Below are 23436 nucleotides of genomic sequence, written 5' to 3' on the forward strand. Positions count from 1 at the left end.
ATCAAATACTTGTGACTACCCTGGTGTTCCAACCCTTTGAGTGCCTACGGCCGTCCAAGTAAGCCTTGTGTTACATTCAAATTTATGTTACCAGGAGGTGAGAGACCTTCACGAATAGCCGAGGCACATCCTCGATATTCACCATTTACTAGGAAGTGAGAAACCTTCACGAATAGCCGAGGCGCATCCCCGATATTCCGATTACCAGGAAGTGGGAGACCTTCACAAATAGTCGAGACGCATCCCCGATATTCCAATTACCAAGAGGTGGAAGACCTTCACGAATAGCCGAGGCACATCCTTGATATTCATCATTTACCAAGAGGTGAGAGACCTTCGCGAATAGCCGAAGCGCCTCCTCGATATTCCGATTACCAGGAGGTAGGAGACCTTCACAAAAAGTTGAGGCAAATCCTTAATATTCCAATTACCAAGAGGTGGGAAACCTTCAGGAATAGCCAAGGCACGTCCTTGATATTCACCATTTACCAGGGGGTGAGAGACCTTCACGAATAGACGAGGCGCATCCTTGATATTCCGATTACCAGGAGGTGGGAGATCTTTATGAATAGCCAAGGCGCATCCTCGATATTCCAATTACCAGGAAGTGGGAGACCTTCAAGAATAGCTGAAGCACATCCTCGATATTCACTATTTACCATGAGGTGAGAGACCTTCACAAATAGCCGAGGCACGTCTCGATATTCTAATTATTAGGAGGTGAGAGACCTTCATGAATAGCTCAGGCACGTCCTTGATATTTCAATTATCAGAAGGTGAGAGACATTCACGAATAGCCGAGGCGCTTCCTCGATATTCCAATTATCAGGAGGTGAGAGACCTTTATGAATAGCCAAAGCGCGTCTCAATATTCCAATTATTGAGAAGTGGGAGACCTTCACGAATAGCCGAGGCGCATCCTCGACATTCCAATTATCAAGAGGTGGGAGACTTTCACAAATAGCCGAGGCGCGTCCTCGACATTCCAATTATCAAGAGGTGGGAGACCTTTACGAATATCCGAGGTGCGTCCTCGATATTCCAACTACTAGAGGTAAGAAACCTTCATGAATATCTGAGGCGCGTCCTCGATATTCCAACTACCAAGAGGTGGGAGACCTTCACAAATATCCAAGGCTCATCCTCGATATTCCAACTACCAAGACCTTCGCCAATCACCAAGAGGTGGGAGACCTTCACGAATATTCGAGATACGTTCTCAATATTCCATTTACCAGAAGGTAGGAGACCTTCAAAAATGTTTAATGAGATGGAAGACTTTCACGAAGGTATCTCCTCGATATTACAACTTCTTTCCCCCCGGAGGTGAAAGACCTTCACGGATATCACAGGTTCATCCCAAATATTGCCCAAATTCTCTTTACCATAAGATGAGAGACCTTCCCAAGGTTTAGTACTTGTGATCATCCAAGTACTCCTTCAATGCCTACAAAGGTCAAAATATCCTCTAGGTTAGTACTTGTGAATACCCAGATATTCTTTCAATGCCTACGAATGTCCAGGTATCCTCCGAGATAAATGCCCTATAAAAGGTCGGTGCATCCTCCGAGAAAGGTCAAGTAATCAATTGGTGTTCTTGACAAAGATCAAGCGCCCAACAAACAGATGCCTTGAGAAAGGTCGGCACATCCCTTGAGAAAGGTCAGATAATCAACTAGTGTCCTTGGCAAAGATCAAGCACCCAACAAACAAATGCCCTAAGAAAGGTCAGCACATCCCCAAGAAAGGTCAGATAATCAACAAGTGTCCTTGACAAAAATCAGGCACCCAACAAACAGATGCCCAGGTCAGCACATCCCCCGAGAAAGGTCGGGAAATCAACCGGTGTCCTTGACAAAGATTAGGCACCCAACAAATAGATGCCCTAAGAAAGGTCGATACATCCCCCAAGAAAGGTCGGGTAATCAACTGGTGTCCTTGAAAATATCAGGCGCCTAACAAACAGATGCATTGAGAAAGGTCGGCCCATCCCCCCAGAAAGGTTGAGTAATCAACCAATGTCCTTAAAAAGATTAGGCACCCAATAAACATATGCCTTGAGAAGGGTCGATGCATCCTTCAAGAAATGTCAGGTAATCAACCGGTATCCTTGACAAAGATCGGGCATACAATAAACAGATGCCTTGAGAAAGGTCGACGCATCCCCCGAGAAAGGTCGGGTAAAGAACTTAGTGCTCTAACAAGCGACTGAAGAATGGTTTGGGTCCTAGAAAAGCAATTTCCCATCAAGGCAACTGAATAAAGGTTCGGGTCCTAAACAAACAATTTATTGCTCTAACGAGTGATCGAAGAATGGTTCAAGTCTTGAAAAAATAATTTCACATCAAGATGATCGAAGAAAGGTTTAGGTCTGGCAAAAGCAATTTCCTTACATCATCAGGTAAGATAGTACCCTGATACTTGCCAAACTCAGGGTTTGCACCCTATCTCACTCATTCTCGGTAAGTAACTATAGGTATTTTCTTACCTGCCTTAGCATGTATAATGTTATATTACTCTTTTTTCTGCATAAGGACACCTAATCCCAAATAAGATATAATATACTGCGTATGCATGGACAAAATTTAGGTATCAGTTCGTTTTTTAATGCAACCTTTGCAAGTTCATCTTCAAAGAGGGGCGACACAGCTGTTGATACATAAATTTTAGTTAGGTATTTAAATTAAATTGCATAAGAAATTAGGGACCAATTCGGCCCTAACAAAAATGATTTTTGCATCAATTAGGTCTTAGCTTTTATTTGCGTCCCTTTCCAAATTTAGTTCCTTTTTTTCGCTTTTTGGATATTTTATTAAATAAAACCAAGGCCGGCGACCAACCAAAAGGAAGAAGAAGAAGAAGAAGAAGAAGAAGAAGAAGAAGAAGAAGAAAAAAAAAAAAAAAAGAGAGAAAAAAATTGATTCTAAAAATTATTCCCAAGAACAATAAGCTACTTTTTTTTACTTCTTGTTTCTGTTCCAAATCTACTTCCGGGAACAAAAAGATAGAGTTTTTTTGTTCCCAAAAATAAAAGTTTTACTAAACACATTTCTATTTTTTTCTCGATCCCCGGAACAAAAAAAAATTGTTCCGAGGAATAAAAGAATTTTAACAAACAGGGCCTAATAGGCATGCAACCTTGCTAGTAAAAAGCTTGTGGTGAGACTAAAGACTACTAGGTCTAGAGTTCGACTTTTGTGAGCATCTATTAATAATAGAAGAGTGAGAAAAAAAATTACCCTAAGTTTGCTAGGGGTGTGCATGGTCCGAGCGGGTGATTTTCGGCCTAGAACCAAGAATCACCCACTAAGTACTGGTTCCGAAAAATTGAAATCGGGAACCGTCCGTTAGTTGTATGATCCACCCAGGAACCGATCTTTAATAGTAAATGGAGCAATAACCACCCAAAGTCGGAATAGGAGCTAGCAACCTTTTTTTTTTCCATTTTCCCTTTCGTTTTCCTGGAAAAAAACCCTATCCACTTGCGGGTTCTACAAGGGTTTATGCAAAGCTCTGTCGCTGCGAAGCCCAGCTTGCATGTTGCCATGCTTTGCTAATTACATGTTAAAGAGGTTTAGTGATAGTTTGGGGTATTTGAATAGATCTAATGGGATGTTGGCTGAGCTAGAGGATGAGGGGACTAGACTCCAGATTCTAGAGTGAAGGACATTAGACCCGTGCAGCACGCGGTGCTTCTTGCGTTGGCGAATGTGAAGACGGTGATGGCAAGAAGAGGGGAAGCTATTAGGGATCTTAGGAAGGGTCCAAAAATTTCTATAATATTAAAAATTAATACATTATTATAATATAATCAGTCCGATCCGAATGGACAGATCCACCCATGAAATCAGGAATCGGACTTGTATCAATTAATTTTCATAAATTGGAATCGAAAACCAAGCTAATTTCCTTAAGAATCACCGATTTCAAGCGGTTTCAATCCGGTTGGGTCCCGGTTCCTTTTATCGCACCCCTAAAGTCTGCCACTAATTATGGGTAAGAATTTGCGGTCCGTAAATTTTTATTCCAATCAAGCAAATCACCAGGTGACTGTCGTTGCTCGCACGTGATCGGGGCAGACGGTCTATTTGTGTTCTTCCCGCCTGGGCAGCTTTCCATTTAGAAAATTCAACCTTCCACTTTCTTTCTCTCTTTTTTATTCATTTTCCTTGTGGAATATCGATACAAAAAATGAAATTAATGTAAGCCCTATAAAAGAAATTTAAAAAAAAAAAAAAAAAAAAAACCCCACCGATTCAAGAACTCCCGTCTCTCTCGTCTCCCAAACCATCCTATCTTCTCCTTCTCTCCGCCGGCAGTTCCGCCGGCCGCGACGTTGGAGCCACCGCAAGCTGAGCTCGCTGGCGGCGACCCACCTGCCCACACCGTTAACCAAGGCTCGTCGCGGCTCTCCCTTGACGCCTCGGCCGCTGCAACTGCTCGTCATCGTGGGTCCGCTCGTGCTTGTCGACTCCTGCTCCGGCGTAACTTCAAGTATCGATCGATTTGTTCTTTTTTTTTCTTCAGTTCTTTTACGGGTTGAAATCTTTTTCGCTGATTTCTAGCTGCTGTTTTGTGGGTCACGTTTCTTGCCGTCGCTCCTATCTGATGTGCCGAGGTATTCTTGGTTTGCGCATACGTTGTTCTTTAGCATTTCGGCGGTTGCCCATATTTTCGTTGTCCCCATGGAGGTCGAGAAGTTTGGAAAATCGTAAAGAGCAGGCTTTAGATTGATACAATCTCTTCAGATTATGAGGGGACAGAACTTGATGCTGTGAAAAACAGAGCGGATTGTGAAAGACAAGTAGAAATGTTAATGTTGTTTTTCACTCAAATGTTGTAACGATGACAAATATTTTTCCTTTATATTTGGTGCGAAAGAGAAGAAAGAGTATAATAGTGTTCAGAGTCCACCCATTATTCTCACCACTCAATGCGTTGTCGATTTATCGGAAAGTTCGTACTTTGATCTTGAATTTAAAGGAAGCCTGCCAAACGTGCAGGTCTATTTTGGAGTTCTATGATCATGTTTGGCTTTGACTACTACTGCAGGATAATGGAGTTTTTTTTTTTTTTTTTTTTTTTTTTTTTTTGTGCAACAGGATAATGGAGTTCGAGGACGGGTATTCGGCGCAGAAGCTGTTCCATCAAGGTTACTCCTACACATATGATGACATCATCTTCCTCCAGGGGTATATAGGATTCCCAGTGGAGCAGGTTGACCTCTCCACCAAGCTCGCCCTCAACATCTCCCTCAACATCCCATGCGTCTCCTCACCGATGGACACTGTCACGAATTTTTTTTGATATTATTCAAATATATTTTATGCATTTTTATTATATTTTATTTTCTTCTATTTTTCTTTTTTGATTTTCTTTTTTCCTTCCCTCCATTGACCATTGCTAGATCTTGTTGATGGCTGGCAAAGATCGTCAGGACGGTTATTGTTAGCCTAGGTGTGGACTTCCCTTGCTTGAGGCTAGTGACCTCCGTTGGCTATCAATAAGGCTCACAATGGCTAGTGGAGGGAAAAAGGGAAAAAGGGAAAAATAAAATAAACAAAAGAATAGATGAGAAAGGAAAAAGTAAAGAAGGAAATGAAAATAAATATATATATGAAAAATATTTAAATATTATTATAAATTATCCATGTCTATGTTGGTTGTGCCACCTAAGATGGCATCCACATCGACGATTTTTTGCCAAAATTGGCCAAATAGACTCTGTTGGCGGAACATAAAAATGTGTAGTACTCAATTGACGCAATTAAAATGTTTAGGATTGAATTGAACGGGAATGCAATATGTTTTGGACTTTTTGGACAACATTCCTATAATTTTGTTTGAGCTATTTATGATATTTTATTTTATTTTTCAATTCACCAACTATTCTATTAAGTTACTGCTTTTATCTGCCTTGCAACTTCTTGACACATAAATTTTCACCAAGAGAATTCATGCCCTTTCAGTCAAATTTCGTGATAAAAATTCTCAAGGTTGGTTACCCAACCAAAAATATCTTTTGTATATATCTTCTTCTTCTTCTTTTTCTTTTTTTTGCGTGTTCTAGCAAACCAAGTCCAAACAATGCTAACATGACATGGTTCTTGCCGACCACAAGTGACCCTTGCCTAGATCTAGCAAGGGCCTTCATGTCCCTAATAACTCGTGTCAACCAAAATGAAGAAAATATAATAATAAAAAAGCAAAGAAAAAAATTTTAAAAAATTGTAAAAACTTCAAAATATTATTAAAAATGTCAATTTAACATCAATCAGACCACGTAGGATGACTGACACCTACATTAGCAATTTTTAGCCTAAATTGTTGGATGGATTGAGTTGCTACTAATGTAAAAAGGTTTAGGATTAAATTGTTTTAGTTGAAAGGTTTAAGATTGAATTGTTATCAATGCAATAGGTTTGGGAATTTTTTTATACTTTTCCCTCAATCTTTGATGCATTACTCCACTATTATTGGCTCAAACTCCATATCCCTAATGTCTCTTTGATGGTGTCAATTACACATCCTAGATGTCAAGCCAAAAGGCATCGTTGTTAGGCAAGTCGAGCATTGGCTAATGCAACGTCATTTATGATGTCTACATGGACTTTTTTAAAATTAAAATGTGCCCACTCATATTAAAATTTTAATTGTAAAAGCCACGTAATCAGTTTGGTAGGAATTTATTGTTGGGGGCACTTAAGTAATCATTTTTTTCTTCGATTTGGCACTTAAGTGAGCCGGTGAAAACTTTCAGCACTAAAGCGAGTACCATACATAACTTTTGACACTTCAAATATACTTTCCTTGAGTTTTCGCAATCAATGCCTTCTGTTGATTGCTTACACAAATTTGATGATGTGGCACACCAGAATATGATGTGGCATTATATATGTATTTTTAGCACATGTATCGCTAACTTACCACTAATATGGTGCCACATTAGAAAAAGTCAAATTTTTCAAAAAGTGAAAGATAAAAAGTTCGAAGAAAAAAAAATCAGCCAAAGCATTGTTGGTCGCTCATTTTTGGGTGTTCAGAACTTTGGCTCGATTAATCTTGATGAGTGCATATTTTGTTCAGATACATTGGTTAATACTCCACTCATAGTGTGGCGGGTGTGACCTCAAAGATCATTGTAAGCAAGAGATGCTATGATTTGATAAATAAATAGGATAAACATCCAAAAAGTCCTAAATCTATTATATGATGACTAATTTAGTCATAAATCTTTCAATTGTGTTAATTTAGTTGTAAACCTTCTCATGATTTACTAATTTAGTCATAAACCTTACAATTGTATTATTCTAAATCTTTTGAATTTTTACCAATTTAATCATAAACCTTTGGTTTAGATTATAAGATAAAATGACTATATTGACAAATCGTTAAAAGGTTTAGCACTATTTAACAAATCTTCAAAAGGTTTAAGACTAAATGGCACAATTGAAAGATTTAGTACTAAACTGACCGTCATACAATAAGTTTTAAAAAATTTGGATAATTTTCTCATAAATCAATAGTTTCACCACTCAAATGAAGTCGTTGGAGATAAGTTAAAGATAGAATGCTCTCTTAGAATCCCTATCGTTTTAAGCTATATAGACCAACACTGGTCTAAGTCAATGATATTTTATGGTACTCAGAGGTGTGCTAATCAGTTGTTGTTCTCTCCCAATAATGTCCAAACTTGAGTCATAAGCTCTATTGACTTATTATGCTGACAAGGTCTTCACTTGCAGCGAGATGTATTGACTTAGAATAGACCCGTCACCTTTTCTTTTGTCTAATCTCAAATATTTAAACCAAGCTCATCTCAAGAAATTACTTCTTTTTAATACTCAATAAATGTTCGACAACCCATGACTTTTAGTTAAGTATTTGCCAAACGGTATTATCATAAGTTTGTGCTTAATCATTCCACGCATACAGAAGGTGATAGATATCTAATTAGTTTGCGATTTATCATGTGTTTTGGCTTATTTTAAGCAAAAAAAAATTACTGAATGACTTTTCTATTGAAATGTAAAAATTAAAATCCATCTTTTGAATTATGAAAAAAATTATGAACAAATCTAGTTGTTGATATTTGTATGTCTTGTTCGCGCATTGATCTTTAGATAAATATCAATTTACGTGAATAACAAGTTGAAAAAAAATAAAAGTTAAAAATGAAAGTCGGTTCCACACCTAAAACTTTCGATCATATTGTGCATTTACAGCTCTATCGAGCAGAGAAAGAGTGAGCGACGGTGAACAGTGTGAATGGGGGGAGAGACCCTGCTGTTTGATTTGGGGCTTTTCTTTAATTTTACCGCATTCTAGCATTTTCGTTGCGTTTTTGTGAGAAATGATGGAAGGCCTGCTACCTTTTTTATCTACTTTTAGCAAGCCTAAGGCCGCCTCAAAAATAAATTCCATCTACAAATTTTTATGAAAATATCGTAAAAACATGTCTCTCTTTGAAATAAGCTGTGACTATGTGCCAAGGCCCATGGGATGCGCCCGCACGACAATGGGAGATTACATATAAAGAAAAAGAAAATGTATTTAGAGAAATAAACGATTATCTGATGGAATGGATATAGCGTTAGATGGAAAATTGTTAGACATATGTACAACGGATAGTTACTTTTAAAATTGACATTTAGCGAGTAGCAATGTTGATGTTTGAATAACCGAAAGTGAGGCAAACACAACCGTCCCTCTAAGAATATACTTAGAATGAACAAGCGTTAAAGATGAATACCTAAGTCAGGTTGGGTTTAAATCCGATCCAATTCAAATTGACCCATTAACCCGTTTACAATCCATTTATTCATAATAACCCAATCCAATGGTTCAACCCAAATTAACTAAGTCCTATTTACAATTAATTTATTTGTATTGTAAATTTCTCGAAGAATACCCAACTCAACTCATACCCGACCTAACTCATATTGGTAAAAACTTCCATACTTCCATATTTACTCTCTCTCTCTCTCTCTCTCTCTCTCTCTCTCTCTCTCTCTCTCTCTCTCTCTCTCTCTCTCTCTCTCTAGTCCGAATGAGGATTCTCATTATGAATTACTAGCCCAATTTGCTAATCCGATACGGAAGCATGGATATCTTCCTTTATAGTCCGAATGAGGATTCTCATTATAAATTACTGGCCCAATTTGCTAATCCGGTATGGAAGCATGGATATCTTCCTTTATAGTCCGAATGAGGATTCTCATTATAAATTACTGGCCCAATTTGCTAATCTGGTACGGAAGCATGGAATTATGTTATCTCAAAAGAAGATGATCATCATGTAAAAAAAGAAAAATAATAATAATAAATTTTTGGGATGCTCTCAAAGATGGAACATATTATCTAGGTCATCATATTGCTGAGAAATTGCAAAAGTTTCTCATTCATCAAAAAATGGCTTTTAGACTTGTAAAAAATTTCTCCATATGCTCGATATTTGTCTTATGTGCTTATCATGTGCATCAAATGCCACCTCTCGTACCTACAACGTGTTGTCCATGACTAAAAAGTTCATGGAGTGGATGACTCGACACAATCGTGACTACACAGACGTGGGCGAGAAGGTGAAGTGTCTGATCTTTTCATGGAAAATCTGCACTTCGTTGAGGATTTCGATGGTGCTACGAATCGGACTTACAAGGTTGGATTAAACAAGTTCTCGGATTTAACCAACGATGAATTTGTGGCAACATATACAGGATACGAATTGCCATCATCAACAGGCATTAACTCCTCACGAGACCATCCTTTTGAGTTCTAAGGTTTAAATAACATTCGGGAGATCATCGATTGGGTCAAACAAGGTGCTGTCAGCCCTATAAAGAGCCAAGGCCAATGTGGTGAGAAATTTACTGCTGGATGGACAACGGCTTCGAGGACATCATCAACAACCAAGGCATCAGCTCCACAACGAACTAACCGCATGTCGGGGTCGATGGCACCTGCGACTTGCAGGCCTCATCTGTCGCCAAGGCCAAAATAACGGACTTCAGGAACATCCCCCCGAACGAGGACGACATGCTGGAGGCCTTTGGGGACTTGCCTCGAAATTTTCCTATCGTGTTGCCTAAGTATCTATCCAAGAGATTATGGCTTCAAGTTCATGTCAATCTCTTTGCTGAGTTTCTTATGCTGAAGTACTTGAGTGTTTAATGACAATGAGAATGGAAAGGATTTGGATATAGTCATTGGATTTGAAGTTTATGTGAATGGGATGTCCTTGATAAGTGTTTAGCGATTTCACTGTTCCGTATTCTAAAAAAAAAAAAGATTTTTTCTATGCCATAAATTTTTAAAAGAGCCAATAAATGTAAAAACAAATATTGGTAAAAAGAAAATCAGCTACAAGATTTTCTTTAACTTTTTGGTAACTTACGGACACTTTTTTTCACCAACTACTTTTGACGGTATGCAAATTACTAATTTATTTATTTTTATCTTTTAATCAACTTTCATTTGTTTTTCTTACAAATGCTTTAGAATCATTGAATTTTACATGATTTTAACAATCTTTATTTGAGTGACTTGTCAATTATTTTTTGTCTAATTGAACTACTGACCAATTTTAGGTTGCTAACTCTCGTTTGAAGTACTTGTCAATGTTTACATGATTCTTTTAAATTTATCAACTTTAGTTATTGACCAATTGTTATTTGTCATTCTGATAACCACCTTAGCTATTTTATCTCTTATACAAATTTACCAATCTTTATTTGTGTCATTTACCAAGTTTTCTCCCACTAGGTTATCAACCTATTTTGATCTACCAAATCTCACTTCAATTGCTTACCAAATTTTAAACTTTTCAATTTTCAAACATCTTTATTGATTTACTTATTCTTATTTGTCGTATTGATCAATATGTAATATTTACCGACTCCTTTTAAAAATTATCAACTCAAGTTTTTTTGAGGGGGGTCAAAAATCAACCCAATTAAAGTAAGGGACAATTACCCTAGCCAATCGCCATCGAAAATCATTGACATGACATCTAGTCATTGCTGATATCTTAGGTGGACAACTTTTGAATTGCCACATCAACAATTTATAGTGGAAATTATCGGAAGGACTATATTAAAATTTCATATATAGGTTTAAGACTACATAAGTTAAATTTAAAAAGTTTGAAATTGAATTAATATCCGTTTAATAGGTTTAAGATTAAATTGATAATTTTCTTATTAAGGTAAGTATAAATAAGAGTGATCATTTTTTGAAAAATATTTTCTAAATTATTCATTTTTCATGAAACAACGGAATGTTAATTTCATGTGCAGGATCCTTGCTCTTTCATTTGAAATTCGTGATCGAAATTCTGGAGATCTGATTCACAGCCAAAAATATATTATTTTATTATTATCATTTTTGTTTGTTTGTGGGGCGTGGTCTGAGCAACTCAGGTCGAGTGGGGCCTGGCTGCCATGACTAGGTCCGAATCATTCCAAGCAAACCAGGCCCAAATGGGCCTGATGCAGCAAGTCAGGACCGATTCAAGCCTGGAGCAGCCGTCATGCCTGATTCTTCTTTAAAAATTGCCGAGATTTCCCCTTGAGCTTTACCAAGATTTGCCAGATTGGCTTTTCGTTCTCCATCTGCAAAACCACACCTTATTTCCTTAAATTCAACGAGATAAAATCAATTTGTTAATTGGTTAGAAAACCCAAGTGGTTAGAGTGATTTAGGGGTTAGTTCATAGAGTTTTTTTTTGGGGGGGGGGGGGAATTCAGATTCAGTTTTGAGAAGGAAATTTAAAGGGTCAAGGCCTGTAATTAGGGAGTCTTAGGGGACTCTAAGGGAACGCAAAACGAAGAAACGAAAGAGAACAAAAAGACGGAAAATAAATGTTGCTGAGAAAAAGAAAAATTGAGAGAATAGTATAGTGAATCAATGTTGTTTGCCATGGGGTTGGTGGTTCTTTACGTTGTCCCAAACTCTCATTCTTGTCCAACCAAGCCTCGAGTGGCTTTCTTCATTCTCGCACAACCTTCTATTTGAGGTAAGTTGTTCGAGTTTCAAAGTTTTCTGTTTGGTTTGCTATATCCGATTAGGCACTTTTCCACTCAATTTCCGACATACCATTTTCATTTAGGTTTCCATCTATTTTGCTTATTGGTATGTTTTAGTAATTTTACCATTAGAAAAGTAAAAATCACATTGCATCAAAATAGAATAGGATTTTGCATAATAAAAAGAAAATCATGTAGAAATTTAGGGGTTTTCATAAATAAATCCTCCGATGCTTATTGATGATCATTTACATTTTTTATTACTATTTTTACGTTTGCACGTCTTTCAGTTTCTTCTTTATCGTTTTTCTTTTGGCCACCTCTCTGTTTCTTCTTTATTGCTTTTTGAAACTTTGTCGATCTTTAACCAATTTAGAGTAACAATAAAAACATAGAAGAAAAAAGTAAAAAAAAAAATTCATCTCTCTCTTCATTAGTGATGAGCTTAAAATCATTTAGTTTATTTATTACTATTTTCACATTTAGGTTATTTATTTATTTATCTTATTACTATATTTCACAAGTCAAGTCTGTATTTGAACAGCATTAAAGAAAAAGGAAATAAAAATCATACGCATCATTTAGTTTATTTATTACTATTTTCACGTTTAGGTTATTTATTTATCTCATCACTATATTTCACATTAGTCAAGTCTATGTTTGAATTGCATTAGAGAAAAAAGAAATAAAAATCATATGCATGCACATGCTAATATAATATTTTTTTCAGCCACTTTAGAGTGACGACATATTGTAAGATACAAATTCTTAAAGAAGTAGACCCCACAATAATTTCTAATTGTTTGTTATTTGTTTTGTTTTTTCTTAGAATAGGCTATCAATCTCACAATGGATTAAGAACAATCACATAAGCACCGTTTTTTTATAAAGCATCTTCATAAAAAAAAATTAAAAATCTCTGGAAATGCAAATATTTCACACATCTTTTATCATTTAGAATGGATCGTCTTTTACATATGAAATATAAGAAGTGCATCTATTGCATTAGATTTAGGTTTGCCATACACAGAATATTTTTTGGTCACATTTCTTTTTTTTTTAAAAACCATTATTTGCCTTGCACATTGCATATGCATACTTATTATGATTACATCTCCCGTTACCATTAGTTTATTTTAAGAAAGGCTAATATTACAAAAAATCTCAAACTAGTTAATTTATGATAAATTTACTCAAAACTAATTTTTAGGTCATTAAAAACCTAAAATTGATACACCTGTAACAAATTTACCCCAAACTCATAGGGATATCAATGTGGACTTGGTATGTAAATTAAGCCGTTGCCTTGTATCATCAAGCTCAACAATTTCGTGTTAAAATTTGATGGAAGCTAACGGAGGGTATATAGATTACGCGTGTACTAGGTTTGGATTTTTGGTAATTCAAAATTAGTTTAAAATAAAGTTATCACATGTATATCAATTTAGGTTTTTTGTGGTATTAATCCTTTTAAGAAACTTATTTTGACACTATTCAATTTCACTTTGTTTGACGAATGGGGGTCTTGACCCGGTGCATTATAAGATGGCCTGGTATAATTTTAACCCGATATGGCTTGGGTTGTTTCTTTTACTTGTGTAAATAATTTATTCAATTATTTTTTATTGTTTTATTTTACCCGATACGGCTTTGGGTGTTATCAATGCCATGACCACTTTAAATTTTCATGTTTTGAGATTAAAAAAGTAGAAATATTTCATGAAAGAATTTGCATGTCTTATACTCCGCACCAGCATAGAACTAAGTTATTGGCAGCTCTAGTTTTATTTCAAGTAATGTTTGAGAAAACTAGGTTGTGATCAGCAGGTTTAAAAGAATCCGTGGGAGGCAAGTATCATTTCGCAATAGGTAAAGAAAAATCCGATGTGGCCATTATTACGTGATATGCCCTCATTCTCATATCTATGTTAAAAATCGCAGCATAAAAGTAACTCGATGGTGTGCTCAATGCTGACGACATGCTTGACATGGATTATTCAAAACTCTCTCTCTCTCTCTCTCTCTCTCTCTCTCTCTCTCTCTCTCTCTCTCTCTCTCGCTAAGTGGCGACAAAATGTGACAAAGCCTTGCATGTGGTGGCCTATGAACAAGATCCTCGTGCGCTCCACGGTTGTCCCTAAGTTTCGCCTGTCCCGACATGGACGGATTTGCCGCTCATATCTGCGTATAAAAAAACAATCATCATTTGCCTTGCACTTTGTATATGCACATTTATCATGACTAAGTCTCTCGTAGCATTAGTTCATTTGAAGATACCTATTTTAACACCGTTGAATTTCCTTGTGCTTTGCTCATGGGGGTCTTGTCCTGGCGCATTATAATATTACCTTGCATTAATTTTACCTGAGACGGCTCGGGTTGTTTCTTATACTTGTTCAAATAATTTATTTGATTATTATTCGTTGTTTTATTTTACCCGGTATGGCTCGGGCAGTCATCAATATAATTATGCATTGACCACTCTAGATTTGCATGTTTAGAGATAAAATTAAATAGAAATAAAAACATTGCATGGAAGAATTTCCCCACTAGAGAAGAAGCACCGTCAACAAGTATTAGCTAAAACTAGTGAAACATAGTCCCCAAAGTTGAAATCTCTACTTTGTAAAAGCAAGGTGGACTCTCGCACCTTACTTGACTCCCACTAGCATAGAAATACATTAGCCACGATTCTAGTTTTATTTCAATTAATGATATTTGAGAAATTAGATCGTAATCGGTAAGGTTTGGGAGAGTCCATTATTCCACTATGGAGGAAAGAAAAATCCGATGTAGGCATATATATAGAGAGAGAGAGAGAGAGGGGTTGTATATAGATACCATGTCAAATATAATGCTCTCTTTCGCATATCTATGTGAAAAATCAAACCTTTAAGGAATTCGGTGGCGTGCTCAAACCAGCAACGACACGCTTGGCATGGATTATTCAAAATCTCTCTCTCTCTCTCTCTCTCTCTCTCTCTCTCTCTCTCTCTGTAAATGACGACAAAATGCGACAACGCGTTGCCTGGGGTGGGTGGACTATGAAGAAGAATCACTCGTACCCTCCACGGTTGTCCCTACAGTTTCGCATGTCCGGACATGCACGGATTTATCGCTTATATCTCCGTATAGAACATGGAATTGGGAACCAAATTTTCCACCTTAAAATTCACGCAAGAGAATTTTCGTTTGGCTGATTATGAATCAGCCTATATATATTCATCTCTAGCGCCGCTATTTCATCACATCCACTTCAAAATATTACAGCGAGAAGAAGAAGAAAACACATTCACGCGAGAGAGTGCTCACGCTATGGCTTTTACGCTCAAGAGTGAACTCATCATCTCCCTTGTTCTAATTCTTGGCGCTTGGGCGTGGCATGCGATGTCGGTCCGCCCGTTGCACGATCCCACCGTTGCTGAGCAGCATGAGCAATGGATGGCCAATTACGGCCGGACCTACAATGATCTACAGGAGAAGGCGAAGCGCCAGGCGATTTTTGCAAAGAACTTGCAGTTCATTGAAGATTTCAACAAGTCCGGGAATCGGACCTTCCAGTTAGGTCTCAACCAATTCTCAGACTTGACCAACGAGGAGTTTGTCCGAAGCCATACTGGGTACTTGGCACCCAAGCAATCTAAGCCTGCCACGTCCTTTAGCCACCAAAATCTGACTGGAGATGTTCCTGATAACATCGATTGGGTAAAGAAAGGTGTCGTAAACGCGATTAAGGACCAAGGCAACTGTGGTAAGTACAAACGTTATGTATGCATCCACCATTTTTTTAGCCAATAAACAAGTAGGTATTTCACGGCCTATATATACTTCTCGAGAATTTAAGCATATGTGCACGTTAGAACCTATCTGAAATTTTCTCTAGGCATCTACAATTGTGAACAGAAGTGCTTCATCTTTTATAATGGGTTTGATAAACTCTTGATAACTGTAATAGTTTATAACAGCTTTTTGGATGTCGTTTCACCCAAATTTGAGGTGCTATAGTTAAAAATATGTGTAGCAACACATTATAGCACAACCACCGTGTAACACAACTAAAACACAGCCACAATTGTACCAAACAAATGCTTACCATATTGTAACGAAAGGTCAGGCACCGATTGTAACGAAATTATGGAAATAATGTAATTTCACATGCTTATAACGTGAACAAATATTATGTAGGATCCTGCTGGGCATTCTCAGTCGTTGCAGCAGTAGAAGGGATCGTGGGTATCACCAATGGTACACTGCCAGTACTCTCCGAGCAACAGCTAATAGACTGTGATACCACAAACTACGGCTGCAGTGGCGGTTACCCAGACAATTCTTTCAAGTACATTGTCGAAAACCAAGGAATTGCGTCCGAGGATAGCTATCCATATGAAGGAGTGGACGGGACCTGCGATGCAACAAAAGCAGCAGAACACGCGGCACAGATCAAGGGTTTCACGGATGTCCCATCTGGTGAGGACGAGCTCATGAAGGCAGTTGCGCAGCAGCCGGTCTCAGTCATAATCTCATCAGGCTGCCAAGAGTTCCAGAGCTATAGTGGAGGCGTGTTCAATAGCGAATGCGGCCAGCAGCTAGACCATGCAGTCGTCGTGGTTGGGTACGGGACAAGCGAGGAAGGAACCGACTTCTGGAAGATCAGGAACTCGTGGGGCGAGCAATGGGGTGAACGCGGTTACATGAGGATTCAAAGAGGCCGTGGTAGTTCTGAAGGAATATGCAGAGTCGCATCGAAAGCTTCTTATCCAACTGCTTGAGAGTACCAATTACAACATACATAAACCCATCACATGGGTCATGCGATTATGAGTTGCGGTTTGTGTTGTTACTTATATTTCATGTGCTTTTAGCAATCGTTGTGTGCTTGTACGAGGCTACTTTCTAGCCACTAAATTATATGGCGGACTACGAATTAATGTCCGTAAAATATTAATCAACTTCTTATTGAATGTTCGATTTTCTTTGTCTCAAGAATTCATACCCCGTATATAAAATATTTGCAATTTATTGGGCTTTGGACATGGGCCAACCATAATGGGCTTGACCCAAGCTTAACCCATTTCTATTTGAAAGTTGTCCTAGCTGAAACAAGTCAGGGAAATGAATCGAAAATCCTGAAACTTTTGAGACCATATCTTTTTCATACAATAACGTTCATGCAATGAATTCTATAACATTAGAAAATACATGACACAGCCATTCCAACGGCATATTATTTGTATTTTATAGAGATTTGTGCAATAATTCATGAATTTTGGAATTTTACATGACAAACTTTGTATAAGGATAATGATGTAACAGTGCCATCGTCACGTTAGCCGTCAAGTCAGTATAAATTAGATGCATGTCACCTATGAAAGTCCGACTTGGGTTGCCATGTGTTTGACATCGTACATGGGATAAGTTCGCCACATCATTGAAGTGTGGACCAATGAGACTTTGACACATGGTGGGAGATGCCGTGTCAGCAGTTAACTCGGATATGCAAGGTCCAAGTGCGGCTTGGGGTGGGCGTGGCTCACGTGATCTTTGTCTAACGTCCTATTGGATCTCGAAAATTTCTATAGACTCGTCTTGGTTTATAACAATTGTTGGACTAGTTATTGCTTAAAAAATTATTAAATTTTGTGTATCTGGTAAAATCAGAAAATCAGTAAAAAAAAAAAAACATGTAGATTGAATTGTAAATGCTTCTGATTATTTTCCAACACTCAAGGTGTGTTTGTTTCGTAGAAACTAAATTATTTGGAAAATATTTTCGTAAAATTATCTCTTGTATCACTTATAGAAATGAATGAATAAATTTTTTTTTCATCATCTAAAAAAGTATTTAGACATAAATTGTTGACAATGAAAACTTTTTCTATTGACTAATCATTTTAAGTGATTCAAGCAATTGTTTATAGAAAATTACTTTTCAAATAATTCATTATTCGTAAAATAAATTAAAATTGTAATTCTTTTTTTTTGCTTGTGGTCTGTATTTTAGATATTGCCTTATGAAAAATGCGTGAAATGCTCTTCGTGTATCGGAACATTGTAATTCTTGCTTTGGAGTTTTTCTAACTTTGTATTCCATCATGTTGTGTGGATAAACTACCATGATAAGATGGTAAGATGGTAAGATGGTACAAAGTAAGCTTAAGAAGTGTGCTAATATTTAAACATTAAACCTCACATTTATCTAAAAGCTTAAATTTTTAGAACAATTAGTAATGGTCGCAACAAATTTCACATGGTATTAGATCAAAATGGATGAAATTATCCAAAAAGTCTTAAACCAATTATATTTTTATCAATTCAGTTTTAAACATTTCAATTTTGCCAATTGAATGCTAAATATTTTCATTTTTCGCCAATTAAATCTATTCGACCAATTTTAGCTACAAATCTCTAATGTGGATGCTAGTCATACCATATAGGACGGTCGCCGCTGACGTGGACGATTATAATAATATTTTAATACATCTTTCGATTATTTATTTATTTATTTATTTTCTCTTTTGCTTCTTTATTTTGTTCCTTTTCTCTTTTTTTTCCTTTTCTTTTTCCCTTTAGTGATAATGAGTACAAAGTAATTTGTGGATTGCCTTGGATTAAATGCCGTGTGATGGAAGAACAATAAGTATATAGTGGTTTTGAACCACGTCGCTCGAGCTAAGGAGAGATCCAGATATAAATGTAAGAACCTCATTTTGATAACTATCTCCAAAATTTACAGCAAAAGAATGGAGCGCTTCAAACGGCACTTCATGCCATTTATGGATTCCAGAAAGGACCTCGCGGAGGTAATTAATGGAGGAGGATGACAATTTGTGAGTTGATTGAGGCAACATGACAACTAGTGCCCTCCACGGTTGTCCCTGGAGTTTCGCATGTCCGGACATGCACGGCTTTGTCACTCGTATCTCCGTATTGAACATGGAACTGGGAACCAAATTTTCCACCTTAAAAATTATGTAAGAAGAATACGAATGTGCATTGAATGATATTGCCTCATTAAAAACCTTAAGCCGGAAAAACCCAGTGGGATAAAAACCGGACAAAAGGGAAAAAGAGTGCAGAGCACAAATGTTATGATCTCTCCCTTTTATGGATGCATTAATTGCCTCGTTAAAAACTTTAAGCCGGAAAAACCCTATGGGAAAAAACCGGACATAAAGAAAAAAGAGTGCAATGCATATATAGCCACTCCTGGGGCTAATTATTATTGCATCTTGTGAACTAGCCACATATCAATGCTGCAATGTATAATTCATAATATCTCCCCCTCAATTGAGCCATATAGCCACTTCTGGGGCTAATCAATCTTACATCTTATGAACTCGCCTCATACCAATGCCATATACTAATTTCTCAAAACTTGATGTTGGCAATGATTTGGTAAAAAGATCTGCAAGATTATTTATGGATCGAATCTGTTTAACATCAATTTGTCGACTTTCTTGGAGTTCATGAGTATAGAAAAATTTCTGCGAGATATGCTTGGTCCTATCACCTTTAATATATCCTCCCCTGACTTGTGCAACACAAGCAGCATTATCTTCATAAATTATAGTGGGAGAATTTGTAACTGGTATTAAGTAACAAGAATTATGAATATGTGTTATAACGGATCTTAACCAAACACACTCTCTTCCAGCTTCATATAAAGCAATAATCTCAGAGTGGTTAGAAGATGTAGCTACTAGCGATTGCTTCGTAGAACGCCAAGAAATAGCGGTGCCGTTATAACAAAATAAATACCTGGTTCGAGAGCGAGCCTTATGTGGATCGGATCTATATCCAGCATCAGCATATCCAACTAAACCAGAGTTAGTGGAATCCTTGGAATAATATAATCCCAAATCTATGGTTCCTCGGAGATAACGAAAAATATGTTTAACTCCATTCCAATGTCTCCAAGTTGGCTCGTAACTAAAACGTGCCAATAAATTTACCGCAAAAGCGATATCTGGTCTTGTACATTGTGCCAAGTACATCAAAGCCCCAATTGCATTGAGATATGGTACTTCAGGACCAAGTATCTATTCATCAGATTCTTTAGGACGAAATGGGTCCTTTTGGGGATCTAGAGACCTTACAACCATAGGGGTGCTCAATGGGTGAGCTTTGTCCATGTTGAAACATTTAAGCAATCTTTCAACATATGCTGATTGATGGACGATTATTCCATTTGCTTTATGCTCAAGCTCTAGACCGAGACAAAGTTTGGTTTTACCCAAATCTTTAACTTCAAACTCCCTTTCAAATATTCAGCAGTTTCAGCTAACTCTTCTCGGAGTTCCAATTAAATTTATATCGTCGACATAAACTGCTATAATAGCAAACCCAGTTTCGATTTCTTAATAAACACGCATGGGCAGATAGGATCATTTTTGTACCTTTCCTTAATTAGGTACTCACTTAGGCGTTGATACCACATGCGACCGGATTGCTTTAACCCGTACAAGGATCTTTGCAATTTTATTGAGAATAAATTGCGGGGAGTGCATGCTTCAGGCATTTTGAATCCCTCATGAATTTTCATATAAATATCAGAGTCTAATGAGCCATATAGATATGCCGTCACAACGTCCATAAGACGCATTTCCAATCTTTCAAAGATTGCTAGGCTAATGAGAAAACGAAATGTAATCATATCCATCACAGGTGAATATGTCTCATTATAATCAATCCCAGGTCTCTGGGAGAATCATTAGGCAACGAGTCGGGCTTTATACCTAACAACCTCGTTTTTCTCATTTCTTTTTATGATAAATACCCATTTATATCCAACGGGCTTTACATTATCGGGGATACGAGTTACAGGTCCAAAAACCTCTCGTTTAGTTAGGGAAGCTAATTCAGCTTTAATTGCTTCCTCCCACTTATGCCAATCTTGCCTTTGACGACATTCAATAATAGATTGTGGTTCACAATCATCATCCATAATTTGATGAGCAACTGAGAATGCAAAAGCATCATCAATGATGATTTCATTTCGATCCCAAATTTCATTACAGTATGTAATGGAATTCTCGTATTCCGGGGCTAGTGCTCCTTTCATGGGTTTGTGCCTCTTCAGGGGCAATAAGCTCTTTGGGAGCGAGCACAACGCTAGGCTCTTCTGGAGCGGATTCCTGATTCTTTCCCCTTCGTTTTCGAGGAATAATATCTTTTAATCCTATTGGTATACCACACTTCAAGTGCACAAGTAAACGTGCAAATGTGACATTGCGCGTAGATAATAAGCAAACATTGGACCATCTACAGGATGCATCCACTAATACCATAAAATATCAAAATGGTCCACTTGGTGGTTGTATTGGTCCACAAATATCACCCTGAATTCTTTGCAAGAATAAAGGAGATTCAAAATTAACCTTTGTTATAGAAGGTTTAATAATGAGCTTTCCTTGTGAGCAAGCCTCACAATTATAATCTTTGGACAACAATACCTTTATATCCTTTAAAGGGTGCCCTTTTGTATTTTGAATTATCCTACGCATCATTGAAGCGCCAGGATGACCAAGACGATCATGCCACAGTCCAAACTGATCAGGGCTTACCAATCTCCAGGATGTGGTAGCGTAGGTTTCAATAGCTTTAATCATGACACAATACAAACCCATAGAAGAAGCTTCTAGCTTCTCATGGATGGTCTTCAGGCCCATCTTATAAGAGGAAATGCCAATGTATTCCTTATTTTGCTCATAAATAGTCTCAATATGGTACCCATTACAGCGTACATCTTTGAAACTGAGCAGATTCCTTTTTGATCGAATGCTTAGAAACGCATTCTCAATATGCAGGATTGTGCCATTTGGCAAAATAATTGCAGCATTCCCAAAACCATCAATAATCGGAACAGACCTGATATTGTATGGATTTGTGCCTTACGTAATGTCATACTCGAGAAAAAGTGTCTACTACAAAATATAGTATGTGTTGTTGCACTATCAAGCAAACAAACATCTTCCTTTTTCTCGGTATTTTCCATTTGCATTTATATTGACAACTTCAAAAAGTCAAGTATCATAAAAGTTGCATATTAGTTATATAGTCGAATAAAATTTCAAAGATAAATATTATATAAGGTTCATAAGTATTTCATAAAGAACAATAAAAAAAAAAAAAAAAAAGTAATACATTTAAAGCGAAACAACATAAATTTCAAAGTTCAAATTATTATCCACCAATCTGATTCATCAAAGTAATCGAGGTCCTCAAAAATCAGAGACATCCAATGATGCATTTGCTACTTCAGAGCAAGAGGAGTCCCACCAACGGAGATATTATTGGCCTCAACAGTGGTTATGGCAGTAGGATTGATTTCAATGGCATGAGATTCACCACGCTTGCCCGTATTCTTTAAAGATGCCTGGTATAGGTCAACAAAATGTTTTGGCGTACGACAGTACGTGACTGGGTCTTGGTCATGCCACAGCGATGACAAATACTTTCATTAATCACCTTCTTTTGCTTCTTTTCTTTGCCATGATTCAGGCCAAAGTTTGATTTCCTAGGGCGGTTAAATTTCTTGCCATCCCTTCTAGGATTATGTTCTTGCTCGCGCTTATAGCCCTTAAAATGGCTAGTATTTTCTCAAAGTTAGCATGTGCTTCAGCAATGCTTTTGAGCCAACGAGGTCTAAGATCATGATTTTTGAGCAGCAATTCATTAGTTTGCTCGGCAGTAAGAAGCACAGAAATTAATTCAGAATATGTGGCAAACTGACGTTGCCGGTATTGCTGTTGCAATACAATATTCGAAGCATGAAAGGTGGAGAAAGTTTTCTCAAGCAATTCTGCATCAGTGAGTTTGATACCGCATAACTCAAGTCGAGAAACGATATCAAATAAAGCAGAATTATAGTCAGACACTGATTTAAAATCTTGCAGTCTGAGATTTTGCCAATCATATTGTGCTTGAGGGAGGATAACAGTTTTGGTATGATCATACCTATCCTTCAACCTCCTCCACAAGATATGGATTTTTTCGTGGCTTGATTACAAAGTACTGCTATCGCAAGCAAGCCCATATAAAGCCAATAAATATATGTGTGTTTGTGTGGTCTAGTGTAGGTATTTCATCATTCACTTCTGAGTATCACACTGAGAAATACACCATCCAGCTTACACTAGTGCTGTGACAACCCCAACTCCATCTCCAAGGTCTTAAATGGCCAAGGTTATTTTCGCGTTGTCCTAGGCTCGTTTCTATGCCGATTCTTTTTATCTTATTATCATGCACATGCGAAAACGTGAACAAATAACTTCACGGACAAACAACAATTAGAAGACTAGGACATACATCACACAGAATACACTGACTTTTATTATAATAATACTTTTACAAGCCCTTTTCTCTATGGGCCCTCTTTTCTTTTTACATCACAGTACAAATTTTCCACATTGGC

General features: G+C 37.3%; 1 protein-coding gene across 1 annotated transcript; it reads left to right on the forward strand.

Moving 5' to 3' along the window:
* The first annotated feature begins 15288 nt into the window (after positions 1–15288).
* On the forward strand, positions 15289–16991 carry LOC104446991 (ervatamin-B). The gene is made up of 2 exons (XM_039311827.1): positions 15289–15774; positions 16209–16991. Exons 1-2 carry the CDS (start codon positions 15339–15341, stop codon positions 16790–16792), a joined length of 1020 nt encoding a protein of 339 aa, XP_039167761.1. The 5' UTR covers positions 15289–15338; the 3' UTR covers positions 16793–16991.
* Positions 16992–23436: the final 6445 nt, after the last annotated feature.

Source organism: Eucalyptus grandis, chromosome 5 (genome assembly GCF_016545825.1).
Source record: "Eucalyptus grandis isolate ANBG69807.140 chromosome 5, ASM1654582v1, whole genome shotgun sequence".
NCBI classification, from domain to species: Eukaryota; Viridiplantae; Streptophyta; class Magnoliopsida; order Myrtales; family Myrtaceae; genus Eucalyptus; species Eucalyptus grandis.